The sequence below is a fragment of the Pogoniulus pusillus genome, chromosome 17 (genome assembly GCF_015220805.1).
Source record: "Pogoniulus pusillus isolate bPogPus1 chromosome 17, bPogPus1.pri, whole genome shotgun sequence".
Taxonomy (NCBI): Eukaryota; Metazoa; Chordata; class Aves; order Piciformes; family Lybiidae; genus Pogoniulus; species Pogoniulus pusillus.
Window position 1 is genome coordinate 10,758,891 of NC_087280.1, and position 27,927 is coordinate 10,786,817.

The 27,927-nt window shown below is 39.8% G+C and overlaps 1 protein-coding gene across 5 annotated transcripts; it reads right to left on the bottom strand.

Moving 5' to 3' along the window:
* Positions 1-1,333: 1,333 nt before the first annotated feature.
* On the bottom strand, positions 1,334-27,869 carry LOC135182956 (tropomodulin-3). Of its 5 annotated transcripts, none has more exons than XM_064157610.1 (11): positions 27,750-27,869; positions 21,056-21,236; positions 19,567-19,723; positions 11,056-11,178; positions 10,400-10,489; positions 9,755-9,885; positions 8,440-8,547; positions 6,918-7,061; positions 6,429-6,573; positions 5,402-5,471; positions 1,334-4,354 (listed from the first exon to the last, which is right to left on the bottom strand). In XM_064157610.1, the coding sequence occupies exons 2-10, from the start codon at positions 21,179-21,181 to the stop codon at positions 5,416-5,418; spliced, it is 1,080 nt and encodes a 359-aa protein (XP_064013680.1). In that variant the 5' UTR covers positions 21,182-21,236; positions 27,750-27,869; the 3' UTR covers positions 1,334-4,354; positions 5,402-5,415. The 5 variants fall into 5 exon arrangements, with proteins under 5 accessions (XP_064013680.1, XP_064013679.1, XP_064013677.1 ...); XM_064157609.1 differs by having other exon boundaries at positions 27,675-27,750; XM_064157607.1 differs by lacking the exon at positions 27,750-27,869 and adding an exon at positions 27,610-27,697.
* Positions 27,870-27,927: the final 58 nt, after the last annotated feature.

The window sequence follows — 27,927 nt, forward strand, 5'->3', positions numbered from 1 at the left end:
GGCAACGGCCCTCAGCACCACAGCTACCGGGCCTGTGAATAATGGTAACTTCACAGCTTCCCTGTGCCAAGCATGGATAATCCCTGACACCAAATCACATCTGCCCCTCGAGCAACTCCAGATTGTTTTCTCTTGTCTCCTTCTCCCAGCTAACAGGACAACCCCTCGCCTCACTACAGCCTCTTCTCAAAGAGTTGTGGAGACTGATAAGGTCTCTCCTGACCCTCCTTTTCTCCAGGCTAAACAGGGCTGGTTTTCTTTGATACTCTGTGACCTGTGCTCTAGACCCCTCTTGTGCTCTTCTTTGGACATGCTCCAGCACCTGAACCCAAGATTGAAGGTACAGCCTCCCTGGCACTTTAAGGCAAGGTTGGACGTGGCACTTGGTGCCATGGTCTAGCCTTGAGCTCTGTGGTAAAGGGTTGGACTTGATGATCTGTGAGGTCTCTTCCAACCCTGATGATACTATGATATGATAGACTCACACAGAATTTCATTAGTATAATCAGGTAACCAATTATATAATGTTTTCAATATTTGTACTGTTTACCAACCTCTGCTGTTTGAGCAAACAAGCTGGATTAGCCAGCTGTAGCCTAGCTAAAGGACCTTCTTCTGGCAACTACAAAAGCAGCACACAAGACAAAAAAAGGCCAAGAGTTATGGTTGTGCTCTTAGTATGCACATACCACACCAGCTGGATAGCCACATGTAGTATTGCTTCATACAGTATCACAGTATCACACATTGCACCTGCTCAAATTTCTATTACCAGCACTTGCTGAGTTCAGGTCACCCTGCTCTACTGACATCCATTTTAAACACAAGTTCTCCATCAGCTCCACGCTTAACAGACCGCCCTATTGTTAGAGCTGACTCTTAGTTCTTTGACATTGACACTGAAGGGTAGATGAGCTCAGCCTCCCCCTGGTTCCACTGGTGTGACACTGCATGCTCTGCTGAGGCAGGTCGAAGACTCTTATCCCTGTGTCTGCAGAAGGGATCATAATTGGCCTTTACCTGTGCATCTTCCCGTTGCCAGTATGGCTGAAATAATGTTGCACAACGCAGCCTCGTGTTCCTCCCTATTTCTTCCTTACTTGGTTATATGGACTAACAGACAATATGCTATCACTTCTTTTATGGGCTCTTACACATCTTTCTGTTTTCTGATGTGTGAAAAACAAGTTCCACAGCAGCAGCCCTTTACTTTCAGAAGTCCCATTTGGTCTCTCACTTCCTACTGGTAGAAGAAAAAGTAATGGTTTGATGTAAACACGTGGGTGAACTTTAAGCAAGACCATGTACTATTTAAACAAACAAACCCCCAAAATTACAAGAATACAGTACTTTAATCATCCAAAACTTACACTGGTTTACATTCTGACAGCATATAGTGCTGATAAGCAAAAACACTCAATTCATGTTTCCTCAGTGGAAATTTAAACTGAACACTTGTTTGTTTGCAGCTTACAAACAATATTACTCAAGCTGTAGAGAATGAAGCTATTTCTTTAAAATACAACAGTAAATAGATAATGGAATTGGAGTATAGGTTATGTTCTCATGCTTAGCTTGGAACCAAAAGAATCAACTTATGTGGTCATTTGACTTCTGCATTAAGATTGGAAAAATAATCAAGAAAGAAAATCATCTCTTTTGGAAAATGTGTTCATGGTGGTTGGTTATCAAAGTAATACCAGTCTTGCTCTCAAAAATAAGTCATGCACAAGATCTCATCACACTTGATAGCATTACATTGGTGTTCACTTTCCTTGTGTTTATGATTCCTAGCTACAGACTGAATTCCTTCATTTACTCCAGAAAGGATACACACTGGAGGCACAAAAAAAGACAGTTGTAACTGTTCCGTGCACCATGCCAAACGGTCTGCAAAAATCAGGAGGGCTAAACTCTTCTGATTGGGAAAAAAAATAGCATTTTCTTTGCCCAGCCTGTCAGGTATTTGTCCTGAAAGTGACAACAAGCAGACAAATACTTAGCTGCTACCTACAGAGCTAAACCACCACTATCATCTGTGACAGGACACCTGACAGCAGCAGCTTAAAAGCCTCTGCCTGTGATCTGAATAAGTCATTAAGCAGCTAAACTTGATTTAATGAAAGGATTCGGGTTATCATTTCCATAACCCAGACTTTCCTTTTTCTCCTTCAAGTAAAAGATAACTGCCTAATATAGTTAGATAATGATAAAATAAATCATCATAGAATCACAATACATGAGCAGATTCCATGAACATACAGCCCTTCAACAAATGAAGGAAGACACACTACAGTCTGGTATTTCTGACACCAAATGATTATGGTGCCTAGCAAATACAAAGTACAGCTTTAGGCAATTCAGCACATGACATGCTTTGGCCACATTTATATAGCACTGGGTTTAAGAAGACACAATTTGTGAGTTTATGTGTTTTATATAAGAACTTAAAAGTTCAGAAATCTAAAGACTTCTTGAAATTTTACAAAAGCCAACCCCAAAAGCAGCAGAGTCCTTTCTTTCATTAGATCATTTATAGTTGCTTCAAAGTTATAGTATATATAGCCTTTGGTTTTAACAGAGTCACATCCAACTTAACTTTTCAGAGCACACATTTATTTGCAATTATAATAAAAGGCCAATTTTGAAATATGAAAAAGTTCTTTGAAAAGTATAAACCAGTTATATACATCTTCACTGAAGGCACTACAGTCTAAAATTCTCTGTACAGTTGCAATAAAATTCAGTCACCTCTGGAATAAAGTCTGGCTTTAAAAATCAAACCCAAGGTTTGCAGCAAATTATAATATGGGCATAATGTCAGAGAGCTGCTCTGTTAAATTTTTATAGTATGTACAACCTGATGCAAAAATCTCAGTTTCCTATGGGAAAGATACACTCACCATAGTATCATCTTTCGATGAAAACAACTGTCAGTTGAATCCTCTGTTGCTATAAAAACAGCCAAGCAGTCCATTAGGTTGCTTTTGTGATCTGATGACAATGTTGAGCTAACTAGTGCAGTACAGTGAAAACAGACCTACACCAAAAAAAAACCTCCAGATTTTCATATTATTTCAAAGAAGTACAGAAGTTGAAGTGATTCTTGTTGCCTTATTAGTTTGCTTAGATATAAAACTTTAAATATTTTAATAATTACTATGCCATACAGATTTTACATTGCATACTGGTTCATTTCTGCTTGTCTTATGTAGTGTTTCAACATCAGGACATAAGTAGAACAGAAAAATCCTTCCTTAAAAGTGTTACTTCACTGCTTTATAAAAAAAAAGCTAGGTTTATGTGAAGTATTTGGCTTAATGCCAACAGCTTGAAAAAAAAGAAGGATTTTGCATTGGCCAGTAAGTTAGGACAGTGGTTTTAGAGTTAAGGGTCCCTTTCCTTTACACAATTATACAGTATTTAAAAAAACATGTCCACTACTTCTAGGGAAATTGATACTTATGAATGTAGGTTAGGATTTGTAAACAAATAATTAACACTAAATTATGTTGATGTACACATGACATTTGTCTAAACCCATATCCACTTTAGATACAGAACAAGATAGAGTTATAGGACATTTTGAAAAAGACCTAAAGGTTCTGCTGTAATAAAAAACCAAACAAATAGCCATTTTGCAAGGCTTCTACATTTTTCGTTTTGTTAAGGGTTTCATTTTTTTACTAGTCCCTCGATCTTATGGGAGAAGTCCTTAGCCAATTTAATTTTTTTGGCTTAAAGTAATACTTTTAAAACTTAATCACAGGATCAAAAAAAAAAAAAGAAGCAGAACTACAAACAAGATAGGTGTAAAAGATTTCTCTTCAGTGCATACAAACAAGGCTGAACAGCTCCACACAATGAGTCCAATTGTTTTGTGAACAATCTCTTACCATTAACTCATTGTTTTCAAGAATATACACACCCCTCCACGTAAATAAGCACCCCCAGATTGTCTTACAAACATTTCAGTTGGGTCATTATCTTCCCAATGATCTTGAATGTCCCATTCTTTTACTACAGACAATTATACCATTGATTTGCAGTTACATCTTTAGTAGAAAGCACAGCTGAAGTCTTGAAATACAAAAAACTTCTTTAAAAAAAACCCAATCGAAAACTATGGTACAGAGACTGGCGCAGTTACTGTGTCTCAATTGGAAAAACGTGATGCATACCAGCAGATTATTAATATATCTTTGCTCTAAAAGGAATGGGGTTTCCAGTCTTTTCCCTTCTAAGCCAGGTAAATGTAGTCCAAGATTGCCAAAGCCTCCCTGACAACTCTTGAAATCTCCACACAGTTCTGATAAGATCTCTTAGTTGTCTCCTTCAATTCTCCTCTTGCGAACTGTAATGAGAGGAAAAGAACAAAATGTAGTGTTTTATCATTATAACTGCTTTTCATATTTCTGCAACATCAAGAGTTACTTTGCTGCATAATGTTTCATCTAGGACTTTTTTTTTTTACACTGCAGTTTTCTTGTGGTGGTGAATTATATTTATGTGGCTTCAAAAGAAACAGAACAGAAGGATCATATTACATCTAATACTATCTATACACTTTGCCAAAATAAGATGCATTCAGTAACCTAAAGCATTCTATTTATTAATGAGGAAAGTCAAATGTTAGAAAATGCAAGAACACCACAAGTTTATGAATAAATTCACTAAAAGCTCACATGCTGTTTAGACTTAAAAAATACACAAGATTGACTGAATGACTGGAGTTTTGCTTAATATTTGTAGTATTTTTGATTTATATTTTCTTCATCCCCCTGTCAAATGGTGTTTTCTTTTTCTGTAAAAACACAAGAAACAAGGCTAAGGGTCTTGGAAATTATACAGGGCATCTCTGTTTCACTTGAAAAGTCAAGCAAGCACATCTTTGTAAGAAAATTACTCTGTTCTCAAATCCACTCATTGGAAATCATCTGTTTTTACAGATATTTGTAATTTCAGATGAGCTGGTTTACTTTCAGATCAAAATATTAGAGGGGAAGTTGTTTTGTTGCCCCTCCTTTCTGTCTCAAGTAATTCTTCAGATAGTCTAAAGAACAATCAGAATAGAATCACACTAGAATTTCACTCTTCAAAGCCAATGTAACCCAAAGACTTATCTACATATGAATTCATTTTCAGTGACAGAAGTTCATCTTTCCCTCTTTCATCAAATCACAAGAACAGATGGAAGAGTTTTCATCCTTAGACTTCTCCAATCATGCAGTTAAAAGCAACATGCACACAGTTTCAGACAAAGAAAAGGGAAGTGTACAACACACTAAACAAGAGAGAAGGAAAATGTAGACTTTTTGAAGAGACATACAAAGACAGAAATGAGAGACTTTGAACATCTCAGGTTGCAGTGCTCAATACCCAACTGGGTATTCAGAGTAACCTGTCTCTGTAGCATCAGGGCTGGAGAGATGAAAAGGTATTTGCAGAAACTTTTACTTGCATGCTCCAGACTAAGAAAGCAAAGAAAAAAAGGCAAGATATCAATAGAAGTGTAGATTTCCAAGAGTCAAACACCAAAATGAGAACCAGTGAAAAGAGAAATCTTATAAGTAGAGAGAGACACCTGAAGCATTATAATGAAAAAAATCTGGTTTAGAGAAGCTTTACTCACAAGGCAAAGAGATCTTTAAATCAAACTACAATTTCCTACACCATTCCATCTAATACATTCTTTAACTACTACTATTATTACATGGCCTGACCCACTTTCATGCTGCTCATATGTGTAATCCTTACTACAAAGCATTTCAACACAGGAAGTTAAATGAAATGGCATTTTAAAAATGTAATTACATTATTTTGCTTCAAGAACTTGACATCAGTATTCAAATTATTTCCATTTGCATGCTATATTATTAACCAATTTTCTGTTCATCCTTTTAGTTATGATTCAAACAGATGAGCTCCAATGAAATTTGCTGCAGCAAAGAAAGATGCTACTGCCATTAGTTACCTTGGAAAAAGAGGCAGGGAAGGTGCCTGTGCATAAACAGAACCATAAAAGCCCAGTCCCAGCCTCTGCACATTTGGTTTTCCTGCTTGAGCAATTTAAAATGAGACTGGATGTATTAGCATTGAAGAAGGCATCCTGCACTAGTAATTTCAAATATTGCTTTTCAAGAAATAATGAATCTGAATAAACAAAACTTTTTTCCCTCCCTTTGCCAGAGCACACATGGGATTTGAATGTCTTCACTCTAGAGTATGCTAAAAATCCTCATATACCTGAACATTCTGCAACAAAAGAACAACATCAAGCAGCAGCAAAGGAGTAGAAGTAAAGCATGGGAGAAATCTGAAACTGTCCTACTCGTGTTTTGCTATCCTGTTTATGTCAGTAGAAAAACAGACACCTTTAGAACCTGTGCCACACAAACACTGTGTCACTCTCTACTGACAGGTCTTACCCAAATCATTGTTCTTTGTGATAGCTGCAGCTGCCCTGGCTCGAGGTCCCTGCTGTGTGAAATGGTAGCCAAATTTGAGGATCTGTGTGTTTTCTTCAAGCATCTTGGCAATTTCTACTTCTGCAACTGTGCCCAGCTGCTGCCTCTGTTGAAGTAAAAGACACAATGACAACACAGCTTACATGTGTTCACCTTAAAAAGAGATCAGAATACTTTCATCCTATTAGTAAAGGCACACTTAATTTTGATTAATCTAGAAGTCAGAACATTATAAAACGTTTGTGCACTTTATGGCACAAGCAGGCACAGAAGTGACTGGGAATTAACTTAAATGGGATAACACTAAGAAACTTCAAAGAAATCACTTATGGGGTTAAGATACTTCAAAGTAAAATATTTTGGGAAGTTTTTCACAAGATGCCTTCTAAAAATACTCAGTCAACTAGAACAGACTGACTGTAATTATGGTGTTGCCACCACTTTGCTTACCTGATTGTCAATTTTAATCTCTGTCAAAGTTTCATTGTCTTTCAGTGCATCGACCAATGCCAAAATTCCAACTCCAGTGATGAAGTTTGATTCTATGTTTAAACTTCTTAATTTTGTGTTTACTCTCAGCATATCTGCAAGAGCCTTTGAATACAAGAAAGCATAATTAAACTTTAGAATTTTGCTGCAGCACATCATAGGAGAGAGCAAGAACTATTTCCACTAACTAGCTCAACAGCAGCAACACACTTACTGTGCATCTGTGCAATTTTGCAAGCTTTCACTTTTTGAGACTGAAGTGCCTCCAATCAGGCATTAGCCACATTCTCTGTTTTAATAGTATTTAGTCAAGAAAAGACCTGCCTTTCTCTTGTTACACACTAAAAAGCTACACAGAATACAGATTGTCTAAAATTAGCATATTGAACCAATTCCAGTTTGTAAGCCTTTGTGGCATACAAAGAGTAATGCAAACTGCTAAGTAAAGGCCAAAGAGAGGGTGTTAAGTCAGCTGAAAGGAGAATTAGATATAGTTAGTTTGTAAACAGATCTGACTTTCAAAGCACTTGTCTAGAGATTTGATAGAAAGTTAAAATTCAAAGCTCTAAGCACAGTATCAGCATGTAGCTAAGAAACCCTTATGGAAAAGGCATATACCTGAATATGTTTCTGATAAAACAAGCAAACAAGAATAGCTAACCAGTGGCATTTACTGTCATAAAAATCGTAACCTTTTGATTAAAAAAAAGTCACAATGCAAAAAAATCCCAACAAAACCACACACAAGAAAAGAAGCCTTTCTAAGTTCTGTTACGAATGTTTCAGTTCTACTCAACAGGAACTTTTTGATGGCCCCAAGACAAAGCTTTCAAATATTTAATGGAGTCTTTGAAAGTAGTTTTCTTTCCTATTTGAAATTAAAACAAAGTAGTGTCCTGGCACAACAGCTAGAGCTGTTTACTGCTTTTGATTCAGCATAGGAAAAACAGGACCAGATGATAAATACTTAGGTTTCAAGCTGTGTCAGTCTAGATACCTTGACTTCATATGTCAAAGTTTTAAGCCAATCTTTGGCAGCAGGGAGATCAGAGAAACAGGTTTCTTCAACTAAAACTCTAATTAGTTTTCAAGGAATACTCTAATTGAGCTTTTTCAGTCCTCACATGTGCTTTTTTTAAGTTAATTTTGAGTATACTATTGACTCATTAAATTAACATCAGGAACTAAACAGTAGTAAGAGAAAGAAGCACGTGACAAAATGAAATAACAGAGGGAAAGAACTGGAAAAGAATTCTCCCTCATCTCATACATCTGATGCATTGCTGCATGTTAGTCAACTAATAATCATCTTCCAACTTTGTTATATCAAAGGTTTGATGAAAACACACTTTACAGCATAGCAGAATATATAATCACTTTTATCCTTAAATATTTAAACAGGATTCAATTCAATCCTTTATCACTGTCCTTCCATCCTAACTTCCCTCACACCCCACTTCATTACGTTAGCAAGACTACTTACAACAGCAACAGGATCATTGCTTCGGGTGGCTGCGAGGCTAAAATTCTTCACATGCGTGTTGGTTTCTAAGGCTTTTGCAAATTCTTTCAGCGTTGGAATTGGTATGTTCTTGAATTAAAAATAGCATTTCACTCTCTTGAGATATACAAGTTTATCCCCTCCCCCCAGACTTCTTCCATTATCTTTTTTCTCTTTACAGCAAGATGTACTCTACTATTAACTATCTGTAGTCACCAGCAAAATATACCCTACTATTAACTATCTGTGGTCTCCAGCAGTCTCATAGTGTGTAGTAAAGCCACTTGTAAAATGCAGTGCCTATTATAGTCACCAGTTCTACAAAGCCAAGTTGCATTTACTACACTCATGCTATTGCCACAGTGTTAAAAATTATTTAGCTGATTTGGAGCTGTTGCTGAGCAAAATCTACATGAACTGAACATTCTGCTATCAACCAACATCAAATTAACCTCACACAAATGCAAAAAAGATTTCCAGCTTTCAACTGGTGAAACTATTAATGTTTCATTTTATGTGTTCTTTCAAGAATAATTCCAGCATTTGAAAAGTTGTATTTTGACAATTTCTACAGTTAGCAATGAAGTTTAAAAGAAATAATGTTAGATAATTAAGGTAGCAAATTTCTCAGTTTATTATATCAGAAATTTTGCTCTGTTACCTTTTTAGGCATTTATTTTGTCTTTCTTTATGATATGTCTTCATGTATTTTATATTCTTCCTTTAGTAAGGGAAACAAATAGCCTAGGCTGCTGGTGAGATTGCAGCTAGCAGCCTGTCACTGCTGTCTGCACACTAAGTCAGGATTCCTAGTTCTGTTCTTCCATACAAATATTCAGAAGCTTTAGTCATGTTTAAAACCAGCACTGTTACACTTATGTGTAGAAGCTGCCCTAACTGCTGACAGCTCTTTTGCATGAGAACCCAAGGATGTCAGGTACAAATATCACTTTGCTGGGAACAGCAGACAGCACATTGCTTCATCAAACACTAAGGATTCAGAGAAGTAAGTTAACACCACAATGGCAAACTGCTGCAACTGTCACCAACTTGGCAGCCACAGAAATCTGGGCTGGCAGCAAGAAAATCTAAGACTTTCTAAATACACATTGGCAGAAACAGGCAAGATGGTTTATGGGTTTAGCTAAAGGTTTCTGAAATTACACAGGCTGCAACGTTTGGCAGAAAGGCTGCTATATTTAAACTAAGTACATCATGCTCTCTTAAGAGAGTTCTGCAGATTAAAGATTTCTACTGAGAAAGAGCAACATATTTACTGCAGATTTCAGGTAATTACCTTAATGTTATTTAGATTAACTTCAACAAGACGAGAATCATTATCTTTAATCCGTTGCAGTGCCTCTTCCACATTTGTGGGATTTGGTGGCTCATCAAAAACAGGCAACATCTTTTCACCTTTTACTATATCTGAAAAATAGGGCATCAAATAGTAAACAAACAGGTCACAAATTCACTGTGAATATACGATACCTATACTAAGTATTTACCATATTTAACGATCATTTTGTCGATCTTTACCTCTCTCCCCCACAAAAAAGTGTGACATCCTCTCCAGAGTGTATCTTTATAAAGTTCAATTCTTTTCCAGAAAGTCCTCATAGCCTTTCTGCTTTTCTTGCACTCCAGCTTTTCTCAGAAAGCACACAGGACAGAAGTCACAAACATAGAGCCTAAATACTCACACACACAAATGCAAGCTTATGTCTGCTTTCAGCCCCTAAAAGTGACTTAACTGCAGAATAGGTTTGAGTGTGCATGTTTTAATTCCAGTCTTCCCAGAACTCACTTGGCAATGTTATAGACATACACATTTCCAACTCAAGTCCATAAAGAATGCTAGTGCAACAGAAAATAGTTAATGCTATAGTAACTGTGTGTGGTAGAAAGAAGTCATTTATCTAGCACTTGCATGCACACTTACTTGAGAAGCTGTCTTTGTCAACCCCATTACTGCTTCCTACTACATCACAGAACTGATTGTTTGTTATCAAGTTGGACATTCCCAGTATAGCTGTAAAAGGAAAAAAAAAAGCAAACCCATAATTTTACTGTTCCTAAGGCAGCTCAGTTGCAGTGTTTCTTTTAATAACAACTGTCACTTGTAAAACAGCCAGTTATCAGCACAATAAGCTACTCAAGCTCTTAGTAATTTAAGTAAAAGTGGGAAAAGTACATATATTATAGACATTCTGTCTTTCACATCTCTGAAAGACTTGACCTCTCCAATTGGAGTTAAAAGTGCAGTTCAGTTACAAAATCCCCAACTGAAGTTTTAAGGAATACAAGCCTAACAACAAATTCTTATGTGCAAGGACAAAAGGTAGTGTGCTCAATAGTTTGAGGAATCAACTTAAAAGTTTTAACTTTGAAAATCAGATAATTTTTCAGGCCAAAATAATCCACCTTACTATAAATCATCACTATTTGACAAAGCTAACTGGCATACAACTTCAAGATTATATCACAGCTATAGCTACATACAGTCACATTTCAAGTAACAAATACTTCACCACATTAATAATAGATCTTTCTCATGTAAATATGCACCAGCTCATTCATATGTTAAAAACAGCTTACCTGCAAGGTCACCTAATTCTGTGTCCGTGGCACTAGTCAAGGCTTCCTCCAGTTCTGGATCAAGAGTGAACTTTTCTTCTGTAAAAGACTGTACAGGCTTTTGTTTGGGGATAAATATTTTTCCTAGAGTGAAAAAAAAACAACAGTCTGATGTTATTCTATATTATATAGCTACTTGCCTTTAAACTTTCCTCTACTAAAGGGATATACACTACATTTAGTAAACTCTGAGGAAAAAAAACCAAGGGCAACATAAAAGAATGAGGATTCTCCTGTTCTTGAAACTCAGACGAGGAAATGAGGCTATGCAGGAATATATCATCACTTATTCCAAGTTCTCAGGAGTCCATATCACAACTCAATTTCTTTGTCCCTTCTCCTCAGGATTAGGAAGTAAAATGTAAACCTCCATTATGCCTTTTTTACAGCCCCCAGAAAAAGTCTGTAAGAAGAATTTAGTATTGGTAGAGAACAACTACTAGTATCCTCTCAAGGGAGAAAGAGACCCAGGCAGAACTGTAATATGAATGTCAGAGTATCATCATGTGAAATCATGGACCTGAGAATTCACTGTAGTTTTACAGCATACACAACTTCATTTCTGAGCCAGCTGCTAGTGGTGTCCCCCAAGGATCATTTCTGTTCAGTATTTTTATTGATGATCTGGATGAGAGGATTGAGTCCATCATCAGTCAGTTTGCAAATGACACCAACTAGGAGCAGGTGTTGATCTGTTGGAGGGTAGGAGAGCCCTGCAGAGGGACCTTGATAGGCTGGATAGGTGGGCAGAGGCCAATGGGATGAGATTGAACAAGTGCAGGGTTCTACACTTTGGCCACAACCACCCCAAGCAGTGCTACAGGCTGGGGACAGAGCAGCTGGAGAGCAGCCAGGAAGAAAGGGACCTGGGGATATTGGTAGATAGTAGATGAACACGAACCAGCAGTGTGCCCAGGTGGCCAGGAGAGCCAATGGCATCCTGGCCTGTGTCAGGAACAGTGTGGCCAGTAGGACAAGGGAGGTTATTCTTCCCCTGTACTCAGCACTGGTCAGGCCACACCTTGAGGACTGTGTCCAGTTCTGGGCCACTCACTTCAAGAGCCAGATGTTGAGATACTGGAATGTGACCAGGGAAGGGGAACAAAGCTGGTGAGAGGCCTGGAGCACAGCCCTGTGAGGAGAGGCTGAGGGAGCTGGGGGTATTTAGCCTGGAGGAGGCTCAGGGCTGACCTCATTGCTGTCTACAATTACTTGAAGGGAAGTTCTAACCAGGTGGGGGTTGGTCTCTTCTCCCAGGCACCCAGCAACAGAACAAAGAGACACAGTCTCAAGTTGTGCTGGGGGAGGTATAGGCTGGATGTTAAGAGGAAGTTCTTGCCAGAGAAAGTGATTGGCATTGGAATGGGCTGCACAGGGAGGTGGTGGAGTTGACATCCCTGGAAGTATTCAAAAACACTGGATGAGGCACTTAGTGCCATGGTCTAGTTGATTGGCTAGGGCTGGATGACCTTGGAGGTCTCTTCCAACCTGGTTGATTCTATGATTTCAGATCTTAGCTCAGTTTTGAAGTAAAATGATAAAAAAGGAGATTCCTGAACTGCTTGAAAAAAACCCACATGGATAGCACAAAACAAGGTAATAGATTCCTCTGCTGAGTACAATATGTTCTAAAATGATACTTGGAAAAGTCACAGAAGATTCAGTAGAAAAAGCATCAGTAATGCCACATTGTGCACCAGCTTTTTAGTCACTCCAGACAGAGAATGGGTAAAAGTTATTTTAGGAAACATGCATTATAAATAGTGGTCTGTGTAGTTAGCCTAATTACTGCATGTATCTCCAGCTGAAAAGTCAGAGTAAGAAATCAGAATGAGAAAGCTATTCTAATAGTTATTCTGAAAACAGTTCATGTTAGAAATGATTTTTCAGAACAAAGATGTCTACCACTGGCAAAAACCCAGGAGTGGTGAGGGTGCCTAGGCTCAGGACAAATTAGCATGGTAAATAAAAGCTCCAGTACTGTTTGAGCAAGCAAAGGTGATCCATTTGATAGAAGTAATTTACAACTAAAGAACTGTGAATCTAATCTTAACAGTTATTCAAAGTTTTTCAAACTTTCCAAGTTGCCTGAGCTATCAGCAGACAGAGCTGTGGGAAAGTGGTTCCAACTTCCTTTTGACATTTCCCAGGACAGAATGTGGTGATGATAATCTTCCTATGAAGTCTCACTGCTAATTTAGGAACCCACCCTCTTCCATATTCATAGTGAAAAAAATATTTCCACACATGAATCAGCCTGGCTCATCCCAGTTAGAGGATGAAAACTCACCATGCACCAGAATCAGACCAGCTGGGCAGAAGCCAGATGCCTAAGATTTCCCCCACCCCCTCCACTGCATACAAGAGTATCTCATTACATGTTTGCACTGAGACTAAGTTGAGTATTTTTAAATATCTCCTAAAGACAACAAACTTTATACAGATGTTTCAGTTTTGTTTCTGGGAAATTCCAACAAAGTGGCATTTTGGTTTAACCATTTGTGGGAAGCAATGCCTGAAGTCAACTCCTGAGTCTTACATATGACACTGGCATAACAAAACCTATTCACCTTTTCTCTCCCTCTCCAAATACCCATCCCAGATTACTATAGTTTGTGGTTAATTTTCCTTTTAAAGGAACTTAATGCATTGCCACTAGCACAGATTACAAAGAAGCATATCAAGATTTTTTCTGACAACACATTCTGATGGCCAAGATCTGTTGCTAGCAACAGAGTATTTTTGTTCCTGGTTGCTATCTCTTTGGAAAGTTGTATAAATTATCATTATCCATATTTAGAAGCAGAAAATAAATCTCTTTATGTAACTGTACTGACTACAATCAGTAGTTGAAAGCTGCTGACATGCATTACCACCCATACTCCTCAGGTTTGATGCAAGAGAAACTGCAGTGATTCAGGATTAAAACAAAATCAGCTTGATCTAGAATAGGGTGTCCCTGCCCATGACACGGGGACTGGAACTAGATGACCCTTGTGGTCTCTTCCAACCCTGACTGATTCTGTGATTCTAGTAAAGGTTTAGGGTTATTTTAACATAATTGATACTGTACATTTATCCCCATTTCATTTTACCAGCATCACTTACTGGGCAGAGAATAACTTTCAACTTAAATTGATATATTCAGGAGAGGTATGAGAATGTTCAACGAGGTTTTCTTTAACCCATGAAACACTGAATCACATAACCATGATCCAAAGCCTTCCACTAGAAATGTTCGTTGGTTTGCCTCAGAACAGGCTAGTAAAGAAGCGAGCATTTCAGAGAATAAGGAAGGAGAGGAAGAGGAAAGTGTGATTTGAGCATGTGAACCTTCATTCCTGTCATCCTATTTGTGTCACTAGTGTAGCAGGCAGCAAGCAGGAAAGGGAAATTGATCTCAGCTAAAACAATTTCATAAAAATGCATTTCAGCCTGGATCAGCCTTAAGCTTGGTTCATCACACAGTACTCAGTGAAGAACTACTTTTCCTGATGTTCCTGAAAGTAGTTCTTAAGTGTATAGGTTATGAACTTATGGTTCTAAATATTTGCTTCCTAGGAATAAGACTAAATTTATCTGTGCATGCCTGACTTAACCTAAAGAGAAAGAGAGAGAAGTATCTTAGTTCTTACTAAGGCAAAAATGTTAAAAGCCTCTCCCCTCCACAAATGTTCATTGCAGCCAACTCCAGTCACATGAACTGGGTCAGGAGCAGTTTTTGTTATAGAACAGGTCACACCCTGGTGTATATAATGTCTCGTTAATTGGCTTCATCACATCCTAGCCCAGAGTTCAGAGATTTACAATGCATATAAAAAAAGCAAGTCCTTTTCCATTCCTCAATTTCAGTAACAAACTCACTTCAAAAAGGATAAGACCCCTGTGTCTCTGGGGACAATGATCTAACTCAAGGCTTGCTGCCAAGACGGTTTGGCAATTCCATCCCCACTTAATGTAAAACCTCAGAAAAAACCCCAACCCAACAACCAAAAAATCCTCCAGAACAAACAAACAACAAGGCCTAGCCACGCACAAAATACTCCACAAAAGGCCACCAAAACCAAGTCAGCACATCTGTGCAGCCCATGAGATGAACAGCTTTCTCAGCCCTCAAGTGGAATGTTTCCAAAATAGCAGGGATTTGATCACATGAAGGAAGATGACATCCTTCTTTTCAGTCAATATGGATACTGCAAAGACTAAGCATTACAACATGAAAGGGCAAATTTCAGACATGCTCACATGATTTCTGTAATAATGATATACTCAAGTCTTCTGTGCCTTTAGCTAACTTGCTAAATGTGGCACATCCCAGGATTAAAGCACAGGCTTGCTTTGCTACAGAAACTACTTTCAGTTTCAAGTTCTGCTCAAAGGCACAAAGGTGGGATGGTGTTGGTTGAACTGCCCTAGACATTTCATCTACAGACTCATAGCATCCAAGACGACTTCAGAAAATCCTGCAGAGATCAGGTCTGTTCAGTGTACCTATGCTCTGCATCTTGCTTGTACTATCCTCACATACCCTGCAGTCATACCCCCATGCTAGCAGACAGCAGATGACCAAAATCTGTGGATCAGAGAAAGTCTGAAATATACTTTGCAGTACCGTTGCCAGAAAAGGAATTGTGTGTTACCTGAGGACAACCAAATACAAGCTATCAGTAACTTTATTAAGAAAAGCAAGCAATATCCAACACATTCCTTAAAGTTTCTTCCATTAATAAACTGATATAATCCACAATTCAACCACCAGTTACCATGTGCACTGATTTAGGTGCATCAATTCACTTGTAAGCACAACAAAATACTGATTTTTTTTCTTTCAACTTAAAAGTTACTTCCTCAATGTCTCATTGTAGAAACAATAATGTCATTTATTATCTCATGACAGGGCACACAGCAGTGAGTTACAAAACTGGTTTATGGTAAGGGTAGGGTATCAGGTTATTTTGTTCTAGTGTTCATGTACGGAAAGTGTCAACTCCACAAACTGTTTCCTCAAAGCTCCTACAGGGTATGAGCTTTGATTTACAACGTGTAACACAGTGTCTTTAAAGACAAGCAATTGAAAGGCAATTAGAAAACACAGCATCCCAAATCCTGCTGTAACAGAAGCAAATGGTGATCTAGAGCAACAACTGATCAGGGCAGCAACAAGAGATAGGTGACCAACCAGATGAGGAGCTCTAGGCAGGTGACAACAGTTTCAGTCTAACTGGATGATAGAGTAGGAAAAAGAAACCACCACAACCAAAACCAAATATTAAAACAGAATTTACATGAAATGCAAATCAATACAGAACAAATATACTTCAGGAAAGAATGCAGAGAGGCATTCTGCCTCTCCTATGAAGAGAGGCAGAAAGAACTGAGGCTGTTTAAGCTGGAGAAGAGAAGGCTCCTGGGAGACCTTACACTGACATTTCAGTATCTGAAGAGGACCTACAGGAAGCTGGGGAGGGACTGTTTAGAAGGGCTTGTAGTGACAGGACAAGAGTTTTGAAACTGGAGATGAGCAGATTTAGGTTAGATGTAAGGAGGAAGTTCTTTAAAATGAGAGTGGTAAAATACTAGAAGAGGCTGCCCAAAGATGTGTTTGAGGCCTCATTCCTGGAGACATTCAATATTAGACTTTATGTGGCCCTGGGCAGCCTGATCTCATTGGAGGTGAGCCTGCTCACTGCAGGGGTGTTGGACAAGACAACCTTTGAAGGTCGCTTCCAACCCAACACAATCTGTGAAGAGAAGACCACTATAAGGAGCATGCAGAGGCTAAAACTGCAAAGCTTAGTTCAATTTGCCAATGCCTTGCAACATACAGCACAGAGTACATTACTGATGTTATGTAACTTTTCATCTCAGGTGCAATAATTCTCATCTTATGGTGTTCCAGGAGACATGAGGAGCATTGGTCAGGCTTGGTCAGATGCATGGAACATGTTTGAGGACAACGACTCCACTGTGGAAGCTCCCTTCACTGTTTAGACAAGATCCTTCTCTTTGCTGTATGCTTTGCAAAATCTTTATGGCACACTTACGTACACAGATTGAGACAAAGCCAGTTTTGTTAAAATTATTACCACATGGCTCTCATGAAACCTCTTGAACAATGGTTCACTGTATGGTCAGCACTTAATTAGAACAGAATGTGACTTAAGTCATTAAATCATGTTTAAAAACAAAGTATGTTTTTAAGAATGCTCTTAGAAACAAAAATCAGGCACTGGAAAATGCAATAGAATATAATTTGGGGATGGTTAAGCTTCATATTTTTTTAGTACTGTTCATCTCACTACATCAGGACGTTTTATATCCTTTCAGCTTTTCCATGTTTTACAGCATACAGCCAAAAAAGGCTGCAAAGATTAGGAGAAATCACATCCACTATCACTGAAAGAGATGCAACATTGGTTTAATAATAAATTACAAAAAAAAGAGGTACTTCAGACAACTGGAGGTGAGGATTTGCCTTTGCACAACAGTAGGGAAACAAGGTTACCAGAATCAATAACAAGCCATGATGCTTAAAATTAACCTGGGAAAGCTTCTTCAATAAGCCTACAGGCCGAATTGCCACACAGGATATTGGTTCTACTAAAACAGAAGGAAGGAGAAGGATAATTTTCCTATTCTTATTCCATTAAATTATTAATCAAAGTTAAAGCAGTAAGATCAGCTAGGCACAAAGAAGCATTCTAGGAAAGCCTAACCCACAAAGCACCAGAAAATAGCTGTATCTCCAGTACATCTCTCTTCCCCCTCAAACCTCTAGATCCAAAGGCTACAACTGTTTTCTTGCGAATTAAATGAACAGTCAAGCAAGATTTTCACCCACCCTTATTCCACAATTTATTAGGATTTCTCCATAATACATTTCTCTAGCCAAATAGAAAAACTGTAAGTCAGCTTAGCTGTTTTGTTTGATTTTTTTAGTATTAAAATACACTGCAGATATAAGCTCCCTCTAGATAGAAACCATCCTGCACAACTATTACATTTTGCTCTACTCCTCTTCCAAGTTTTACATGTCAATAAAGATTGTGATTTCTTGATTTAAAATACTAAGTTACTTAGTTCTGCCGTGGTTTTGTGCAAAACAGCTAAAAACATGGCAACAAGTCAAAGCTGAACCATAACATTCTCATCAGGGGGAAAGTTATTCCTCATCTACTACAAAATGAGCTTAGCTTTCTTGCCTCCTCCGACTCATTTAAGAGGGTGTGTATTTCCATTCTGAACATCTGTTTCCACGTTTTTTGTTTTAGTGAAAGTAAGCTACATTTAATTTTTCATATTCTTTTATCTTCTTCTATGGTACCAAAATAAATGGTAGAAAAAGTTATTTAATAACTTTATTTTTTTAAGAGATACAGGAAATTTTACTAACCAAACTGGCATGACATATTGCAACACCCAGACAGGCTATGTACTAATTTATTACGTAAAGGAAATGACATTTGATCTTTCTTAACCAAAGTCTACGTTACAACTGGAGCCTTCTGTTTTTCTATGTGATTCTTGCAGATTTTATCTACCCAAATAGTTTTGCCATCTGCACATATACATAAGCTGACCTTAGTAAACCACCTGTCTGAATAAAGCCCTACAATGCAGTAGAGGAAGTACTAACTAGAGCAAATTCTCCATGCCCAATCTCACATCTGAAAGGAGAAGTATACAAGCTGGTGGGGATGCAAGGGATTCCACAAACCAGCTATGAGGCCCAAACATACTTGGACTCAATCAGACCAAGTCATTAGGCTGTCTCCAACAAACTAGCAAGTACAGGGAGCAAGAAACAAACACGGGAGGAAACAGCAGCACACTACACAGCCAAACGAGGTATCACCAGGCATTTGCCAGCAGCAGAGGTACCATGAGCGTACTGCTGCTATAGGTACCTTTAACTGCCTTCTGCATACAAGACACTGCACTATCCTTAACTTGGTTACTCTTACAGACTCAGTCACCAAACTCCCACTCTTCAGTCAACAAAGCAGTGTCACAATTGTCTCTCAACAAAAGTGGTACTAAACTACACAAATAAAGGTTCCCTTCAGCATGATTCTATTGCCTCTCTTTGAAACTCAGTGTGGTATTACAAATGCTACCGTGTGCACTCTGCAGCATGAGCACAACGACAGCATTCTTTGTTATTACCAACACAAATCAGGGGTAGCTCATACTTTGAAGATACCATGCCCATCTGAACTTTGCAGTCTTGATAAAAACCTTTTGAGTCTTATTTCCTTCCTGTGCTACACGTAAGCAGCACACCAGCCCCTGCACCACATAAGTGCCTTAACAGGAAGCACCCTGCCTCTGCACAGTAACACCTCTTTGGAAGTGTTGCAAGTTAAAAATCAGAGCTGCCAGACACTTCAGTAAACTTTAGTTCACAGTATTTCTGGCTAGTCCACTTCAGAGATTTCATCATCACCTACAGCAGGGAGAGGGTGGTGTTACCTTTCTTTTCTCTTGTAAAAGGCACATAGTCTTCCCTGTCTTTGTGCTCAAGAGCCTGCTTCTCTAAATACGCAAGGAGTCGTTCTCTGTCGAAGGGACCTGAAGCCTTTTTAGCAGTCTGGTCTTTCTGTCGGAAGCCTGCAGGCAGCAGTGCATTCTGAAACACAAAACGGAGCACCTAAGTACAGCTTAGAAAATCTGAGTGAACACCGGTTTAGTTTCATTTCCCACTTCCTCCTCACTGCTCTCAAGGTTCAAGCCAGATACATCGTCATTTTTAGGCAATCTTTGATCTCTTGCCAACTTCTTTTTTTTTGGGTGGAGGAGGACACAAGGTAATCTGTACTTAGCCACCAAGAATATAATTGCAAACAGAGCACACTGCATTCCAAATAGATTGAAGCAATTCTTTGAGCATAACAGCTCCCAGTACTAGACTTGCTAGTTATTTTGCTTTTGTTTTTCTAGAATGAGCAATGTTTAAATAAGAAGTAGTAAATAAAACCCAGCTATTTAAAGTTCAGGTGGTAATTTATGCTTTTGGGTTTACTCAAAGTGGGGTGTTTTTTTCCTATCTTCAGCATAGTCCAGACAGAAAAAAAAAAGTAGGGAAGAAAGGAAGGAAAAAAATGGAGGTTATTAGTATGGAATGAACAGATTGCATAAAAACTCCAACTGTCACAAAAGACAGCCAATCACTTTTGGCAGTTCTCTGTTAAAATGTCTACAAAGCCAAAGCCAATTAAAAAAAAAAAGAAAAAAAAATCAAGAATGCCTTGCACAGCAGCAAATCAGGTGACTGTAATACTCTTAAGTGACCCCAGAACATTCAAGATTAAATTTAGTCCTGTTACTATTAAAGAAAGAACAGAGAACTGGGAGGAGAAAACACACATCTTAGAAAGATATTAGCTGCAGTGTCAGTAGAGGAGACAGCTTTATAAACGAAGGCTAGAAGAATCCTTATTCAGTACCCCACGCTGACAAAATTACTTGGCTTCTGAATATTTATTTGCCACCTCTTTGCAAAGTCAGCAGAAGACAGAAAAAGACACCAGATACACAACCAGGAGTCTTTAGGTTAGCAGTCGCCCTGTCTCAAACTCCTACAATAGTGGCAAGAAAATAAAAATGGATTCACAAGAACTGTTTATCAGACAGCACTGGAAACAGGAAAGTTAAACAGGCCTTTCTAAATAAACTTTCTTTGCAAGTACAGGACAAAGAGACATTTTTATTTATAAATAAGTCCCAGAAAACTCTCCCTGACAATCCCTCTTACGTTTTCCTCTGCTGCAGTTGCATGCACGTTGCAAACAGGAAATAAACTGTTGAGACTTTATATACACACATATATATCTGTAAATAAGATCAGTAGTAGATGAGGAAAAACTCTGTATGCCATACAAGTAACAACAAAAGTCTCAATTTGTTTCAAATTAGTTTCTGAACAAATGAAAACATAAAACTTTTCTTGGCTACTACTTACCTCAGGGTCAAGATCATCCAGAACAGTTTCCAGTTGTTTCAGTTCCTCCTCCGAAAGTTTGCCAAGAATTTCATCCTCATCAAGATCTTTGTACTTGTCCAAGTCCTTCCGAAATGGGAGTGTCATGACTTGGGCAGTAGCAAGTTGCTCGAGCACTTCAAAACCCAAGTCTTAACCAGATCTATGAGGGGAAAAAAAATAAGAAGAAATAGCCAAGGTTAAGGCAAGTATCTCAACCAAAAAGCATCTTCAATCTCCAAATACATCTCTGAAAGGAAAGTTTTTTTCATACAACATTCATATATGTTATTCTACAACAGACAAAGAATGCTTGGAAGCTGCCTGTACCTTGCTTCTTCATTGACAAGAATCTCATTCTGCCATGTTCTTTTCATTAGTAAGTAAGCTAAATATATATATTACGATGAATGTCAGTTTCCTCAAAAGAACTCCAAGGCCATAATTCCCACAAAGCATGGGATGCTGCTGGGTTGGAGGCAGGAGATACCAACCACACCTAGTATTTACAAGTCCAGCTTAACATCATGGGTTTTTACAGATACTGTAGTCATAAGAAGAGTCAAGATGCTTTACACTTATTGCTGCTGCTGTTTGAGGGCAGTAAAGAACTCCACTACAAGCAAGCTAATTGGTTATTATTGACTCATATCCTTGTGTATTACCTACAGAGAACAAAGGAAGCTTGCCTCAGAGTTAATTATAGCAAAACCATTGAAATAACATTCTGTTCTGTCCAAGGAAAATGAAAACGCCTCTATTGAAAGGCTTAGGGAACACAGCTCCTGAGTAGCAGCACTCCAGTCAATCCTACTGCCAAGAAAGAAAATTAAATTAAAAATACAGAACTGACTACAGAACTGCTCACTGAATATTATACTTAGAGGAAGTTACATACAGTCTATATAGTACTTCCAATGGGCAAGGAGAGCACAGGGAATCCGTTTACTAATGGTCACAATTTGGGAAGCATCTGGCTTGGAAAAAAACAGTTAATCACAACAGTTTCTGCAGAAAAGTTGGTTTCATTTTTCTGTAAGCAGTTCTCAGATTCTTTTTTTGTTCAGACAAATCCGTGCTTCAAGTTGAGCACATACACAAAAAAGGTGACTTGAATGACTGTGAGCAAGAGTTTCTAGCTTGTCTGGGGAGCAAAAGCTAGATCTATACATTCATGGGCATTAGCCTCCCAAACCCTTTCTCAGCTCTATATATAAATATTCAATACAGAACAGACATACAGCAAATATTATTTGCTCTCCAATGACCCACATTCCAGTTTGGATGCTTACTGACAACATTACTGCAAACCTGCACTTACACTGTCCAAAACCAGATCAATTTGAAGTTATTGTCTCAAATACAGAGAAGGACTGTATATACATAAAATACCATGGAATCCTACTTATAGGATTCCCTCATGTCAGTTGTTTACATTGAGAAAGGTCTCCCTGCCTGTCATAGTTCCATATGGTGACACCTTAATTCAGAGACACCAAACAGACATGAACACAAAGGTTCATCCACACCATTCAGTAGTGTTTACCTGTAAAGTAAATCTGGTATTAATAACTGCCTTTGCAAGAACAGTAAATTTCCATTTTTAACCAGCACCTACACCTGAATGAGGAATATATTTACCGCTAGTTTCAGGATGTCTGCTGTTAAAAAAAAAGTTATTCATATAAACACCAGAGTTTATTTATAAACCACATTTGACACCAATAGGACACAACTCCAAAGCTGAACAAGCAGCTTAGGTAAAGTCCTCTTGAACAGAACAAAAAACAGGAAGAATTCTCAATTTCATGGTAAAGGATGCCAAAAGAACACTGTCTGGCTTCCTCTGAACTAAAGTAGATCAAATTCGAAGAGCTTAGACCTTTGCCAAGAGGCCTTAGAGCTGACAACACCCAAGTTTGATGGCTACAGAAAGTGCAGAGTAGAACACCTGTATTTTTCAAGGCTGTGTTCCAAAAGTAACTGAAGGAGTGCCTCTGTGGTCTGGCATGCTACCTCCTACAGGTTTCAAAGACTCATGGTGTTTGTTTCTCCAGGTGCCTAACAGCTGAAGCACAATTAACTGATGGCTACAGCAGATGCCACACAATCTGCATGCAAACTTCTCATTCCTAAAGCCTTAATGTGTTGCACTTCCTTACAGTTCAAGCCATTACACACTATCATAAGAGAAAAACATTTCCTGCAGTCAATTACACAGCACTATGTCCAGGCTGCACTCTCTGAATCCTAAATCAACATGCTGGTGTTTAGCACATTTCCGCATGACCATTTGCACTCAAGTATTAAAAGCTGTGGTTTTAATGAGTAATTATAAGGAGGAGAATAGTTCTGCATACTGCAGAATAATACTCCCCTTAATCTGGCAGAGCACAGCACTGCATAACCATATATTACATTCACATAGGCTATATTTCCTCCCCATGAATCATAAAATGTTGTCATCCAGAACTAATTAATTACCTTTTATTTACTCCAGTGGTCTATCTTAGATTGGAAAACTACTCATCCTTCATAATACATGAATTAATGTTCAGGTTTCAGCCCTTTGCCATGCTTATTTCTATAGTATGATCCAATTAACAATTTCAAATCCTGAGCTACAGTGTTCACATGCACACAAAACTGAAAAGTAAAGCAGGACAGCAAAAAAACCCCCACTGTTTCTGTACCTGAGTCTTCCATTCCGCAACAGAAAGAGAATCACACGTGGCCTGGCAAATGAAAATTTATAGTTTTGGACATATTTCCTAAAACCTACCAATCAACAGCACTGTTGAAAATACAAAAGCACACTGAACGTGAGACACCTTTAAAAAATCATGATGGTAGCACTAATTAGCACTTGACAGCCACTTTCAGAAACATTCCCTACAAAAGAAACCACAGCATGAGAGACACCCATATACAACATGCTAAAAATCAGGTTTTAAACCATGATGTCAAGAATTCTCATAGCCTCAAAAGGGCATAAAGGGCAGCTGCAGCTTCAATCTAATCAAACAAGCTACTTGGCCTCCCATTAAACACACTGCTCCCTGTAGCTGTGCAGCACAGAGGAAGACACGTGTTCAGAAGATTACAGGTTTTTAGGGGGAACAGATATTTGGAATGTAAATATCTGTGGCACATCTTCCTGCAATACTGTAGACAAAACTCCAACTGTCAATTTTAGCTCCGTAAATACTTTGCACTTCAATAGGCAGAGCTAGTTGTCTTCTAAGTAACCTTCTTATCTTTACCATTAAGACATTATATATGTCAGAGAAGGCAATGCTCTTTTTTTTTCCAGATATGGAACTACAATGTAAAGTACATTCTTCACTCTAGCAACTTCACAGGTGTTTAAGAAACATATAGGGAAACGGTCACAAAGCTGTCACTTCTGATCAATCCATTTTCAGTTCTCTCATTAAGCAGAGGAGAATCTGAAAAAAAATACATCAGAAATTCTGAAGGACATCAGAGACAAAAATCTTGCTATTATTCCTTCACCTGAGAAATCAAGGAACAGCTAAAGAAATTAGAAGATAGCAGTAACTTTACCTTAGGCCATTTTATTATATTTACCTGAATCGTAACCTGCAAGACTGTGAAGCAGCTTTCACATACCTCTTATCTACAAGTTATAATATTTCTCCCCTCCTCTCTGAAAGCATATTTTTAAATCCCAAAAGATACTAAAAATAGCTTCCAGTTTTCTTTCCAAAAAATCACCCCACAAATTTCTGCTGTACTTAGAAAGGTAGTTTCTTGGGACTCTAAGAGGCTTTAGAAATATCTTGCCCATAGGAAACTAGAGTCTAGTTAAAGCTCACTATAAGTGGTTTCACTAACTTGGATTTTAAAATAGAAGTGACATCATGAAAAACAAACCGAGCCAGTTTTGGCCAGCACATCTGCAGAGTTCACTTTAATCTCATTTGTTCCTTCACAGCCTCCTTCCACCCAGCCTCTGGGTGAACTCAATCCGGAGCAGGGGAGTCCAGAGGGCTGTCAGCATTCCTGCACCAGTCAGGGCCCCTGACTGTCCCAGCTGCTTGGAGGAGCCTAATCTAGGCATTTCCCCAGGGAACCTCTACGAAGGCAACAATTTTGTTCTCCAGCGTGTAAGATTACACAGAATTGCTTACAAAGAATGTGCTGCACTTGAAAGAGCTGTCTTTATTTTTTTCCTAGTTTTGCTAAATGAGTAAATATAAGCATTACCATAATCCCAGCAGGCTCCTTAGGATGTTTTGATGATGCCTTATAACAACTGCTGAACAGCCCCACGCCCCCTTTCCTCAGAGAAAGCTGTCAAAAAGCCACCCAAGCCTTCCAAATGACCAGCCTGGAGTGGAGTACACTAATCAGGTTCTCCTGCCCAGAGAGCCAGCAGACATTCCATGGCTCAAAGCTTTTCAAAGCCAGCAGGTGGCAGCTCATTTTTGCCTGCAGTTTTTGTCAAGGTAAATCGTGCTTTCCAGGCAGTAAGGAATACCTGTTCTGGACTATTTTCCTACAAAAGCAAGCCCCAGGCCTCATTCGCTTTGAAGAAACAATACACTAAAGTTTATATATGGCAAACTGAGCTTTCCCATCTTCTCATTTGTCCATACAGTAACCTGGGGAGAGAAGGAGGAGACACAGCTACTGCAGAGGAACTACAGAGACAATGACAATTCTTCCATGATGAAGGAGATCAGAAGGCACCTGTATTTTCATTTCTTGTCAACTCCTCCTCTGTATCAGACAGCTCTTGGTACCAGATGAAGCCCACTGTGCTCTTTTATGAGTCTTCTGTGCAACTATACAGAACTAAGACACATCTGTCAGCCATCACTTGGAGCACTCTGATGGCAAAAGCTACCAAGCTGGCACTGTCCCATAAAAACTCCTGCAGGTGCATGTTCTTGAACACCGGTCACATGCACTGCAGGGCAGTATGGATGTACCACCTAGCCCAGGTAAGGGGAACCCCAAGGCGTGCATTCAGCAAGCTGCACGGGGCATGGAAGTGGCAGCCTTGGCAGCACAGGAGGCGGCCTTCCAGCACACTTATCTCCGCAACGCTTCCAGGCGTGCTCATCAAACTAGCTGCAGGGCAGGTGTTATGATCTCAAATAAATACAAGGTTGGGATAAGCTAAAAATCCCAAGTACTACAGGTACTGCCCACCTCGAGAAGCCACTCTGAAGAAAGCATCACTCCAGCTATCTGTTCCCTCTCAAGACACAGAGCAGCACCACTGCACTGGGACTTACTGATCAGATGAGATAAGGGATGTTTTGGCATTTGTTTTTTCCAGACAGTACCTGGATTTTCTTCAGTAGAGAAGTACTGCCCATGGCCAGTGATACACAGTATCTCCTCCTGGAGGAAACGTCTACAGAGTTGGAGTCAAAAAGAAACATCGTCTGTAAACATAACTTTCCTGTAATGGATACAAATATCTGAATATTTATAGAAACATTTAGATACTTGTACTCATTACAGAAAAGTGGCGAAACTGACATGCCTAGAATGAGACAGCAGAAGAAATTTATTTCGTGCCCATTTTACTCCCATTACCTGACCGAAAATTTGAGAGTACTGTTCACTTTCAGGTCCTCCCTTACATCCCTGCCGAGCTCTGTACACCCGACACAGCAGCAAACCATTACTCCTGGGGACGCATTCGATGTTGCATGGCAAAAACTGAAGCACAGGAGCAGCCTCACTAGAACAGCACTTATTTTCAACACACCTTGCGCCTACCTGCATAGAAACAGGCAGATAGCTGCCAGAAGCTTATGCTGAGACCTGATGTGCAAAACCCTCAGGCGGTACGAAAGCTGGCTGTAATGAGGGGCCAGGGGAACCCCTTTGGGCCCTGGCAGCTCCCAGGGTCCGCTGCCTGCCCGGTGCAGCCCCAACAGGAGCTCCAGCAGCGGGGGCCTGGTGCCGGGGCTGCAGCACAAACCCTCCACCGGCCCGGTGCGCCGGGGAGCGTCCTTCCGAAATCAAATGTCATTGACTTGTGCGCTTTTAACTTGTAGAAAACACACACAATGAATTGAAAGAATTGCGCTAGGCAGATGTACAGGCGGAGTTTATAAAGTCTTCGGGTTTCACAGCAAAGTTAGGGGCTGGCTGAAAAATTAACCAACGTCTCCTCCCTGAGCGACCACTAGCAGACAGTCACCCACACTCTGCCGGCCCCTAAGTCCACAGAACCCTTTCAGGTGCCAGCGGCAGGAAAACTTCACCACCAGAGAGCCCAATTCCCAGCGCCAACAGGAAAACCCTGCCTTACGCCCTTCAGCTCTTCACTAACCGAGACTTGATCTTCGCACTCCGGAAAACCAACGGAGGTTTTAGGCTCGCCCCCACCCGGTAAACCGCTGGGGTCCGAGCCGGGCGGGCCCGACCCAGCCCGTTCTTCTTCCTCCTCTCGCAGCAGCGGCCCCTCCCGCCGGGCTTCCTCAGCGCTACGGCAGCAGGCGGAGGGGCTGATCCGCCGTCCGCCCACCCATACCCTGCCCCACACCCACCGTAAGGGCTGCTCGGCACAACGCGCCCACTCTCCGGCCTTCGCCCCTTGCCGCTCCCCACTCACCCGGGCGGCAACAACGACCCAGCGCCCCGAAGCCCGAGCAGCAGCCCCGCGCCTGCGCGCCGCCCCCGAGCCTACCGGGAGCTGCAGTCCGGCCCTGTGGGCGCGGCGCCTGCGCCGTGAGGCCGCCAGGGCAGAGTTGCAGGGCACTCGGGACCTGGGCCAGCTGCGTCCTGCCGGTTCCTGAAGCACAGAGTGGCCCTGGGTGACCCAAACGCAGCCGCGGGAGGGGTGAAGCGCGTCTACGAGTAGCGCT

Excerpts from the sequence above, each read along its gene's own strand:
- LOC135182956 (XM_064157610.1), bottom strand. The coding sequence starts at position 21,181 with ATGACACTCCCATTTCGGAAGGACTTGGACAAGTACAAAGATCTTGAT. Across the intron at positions 19,724-21,055 it reads TGGATGATCTTGACCCTGAG|AATGCACTGCTGCCTGCAGG; the intron begins GTAAGTAGTAGC and ends TTTGTGTTTCAG. Across the intron at positions 11,179-19,566 it reads TTTTACAAGAGAAAAGAAAG|GAAAAATATTTATCCCCAAA; the intron begins GTAACACCACCC and ends TTTTCACTCTAG.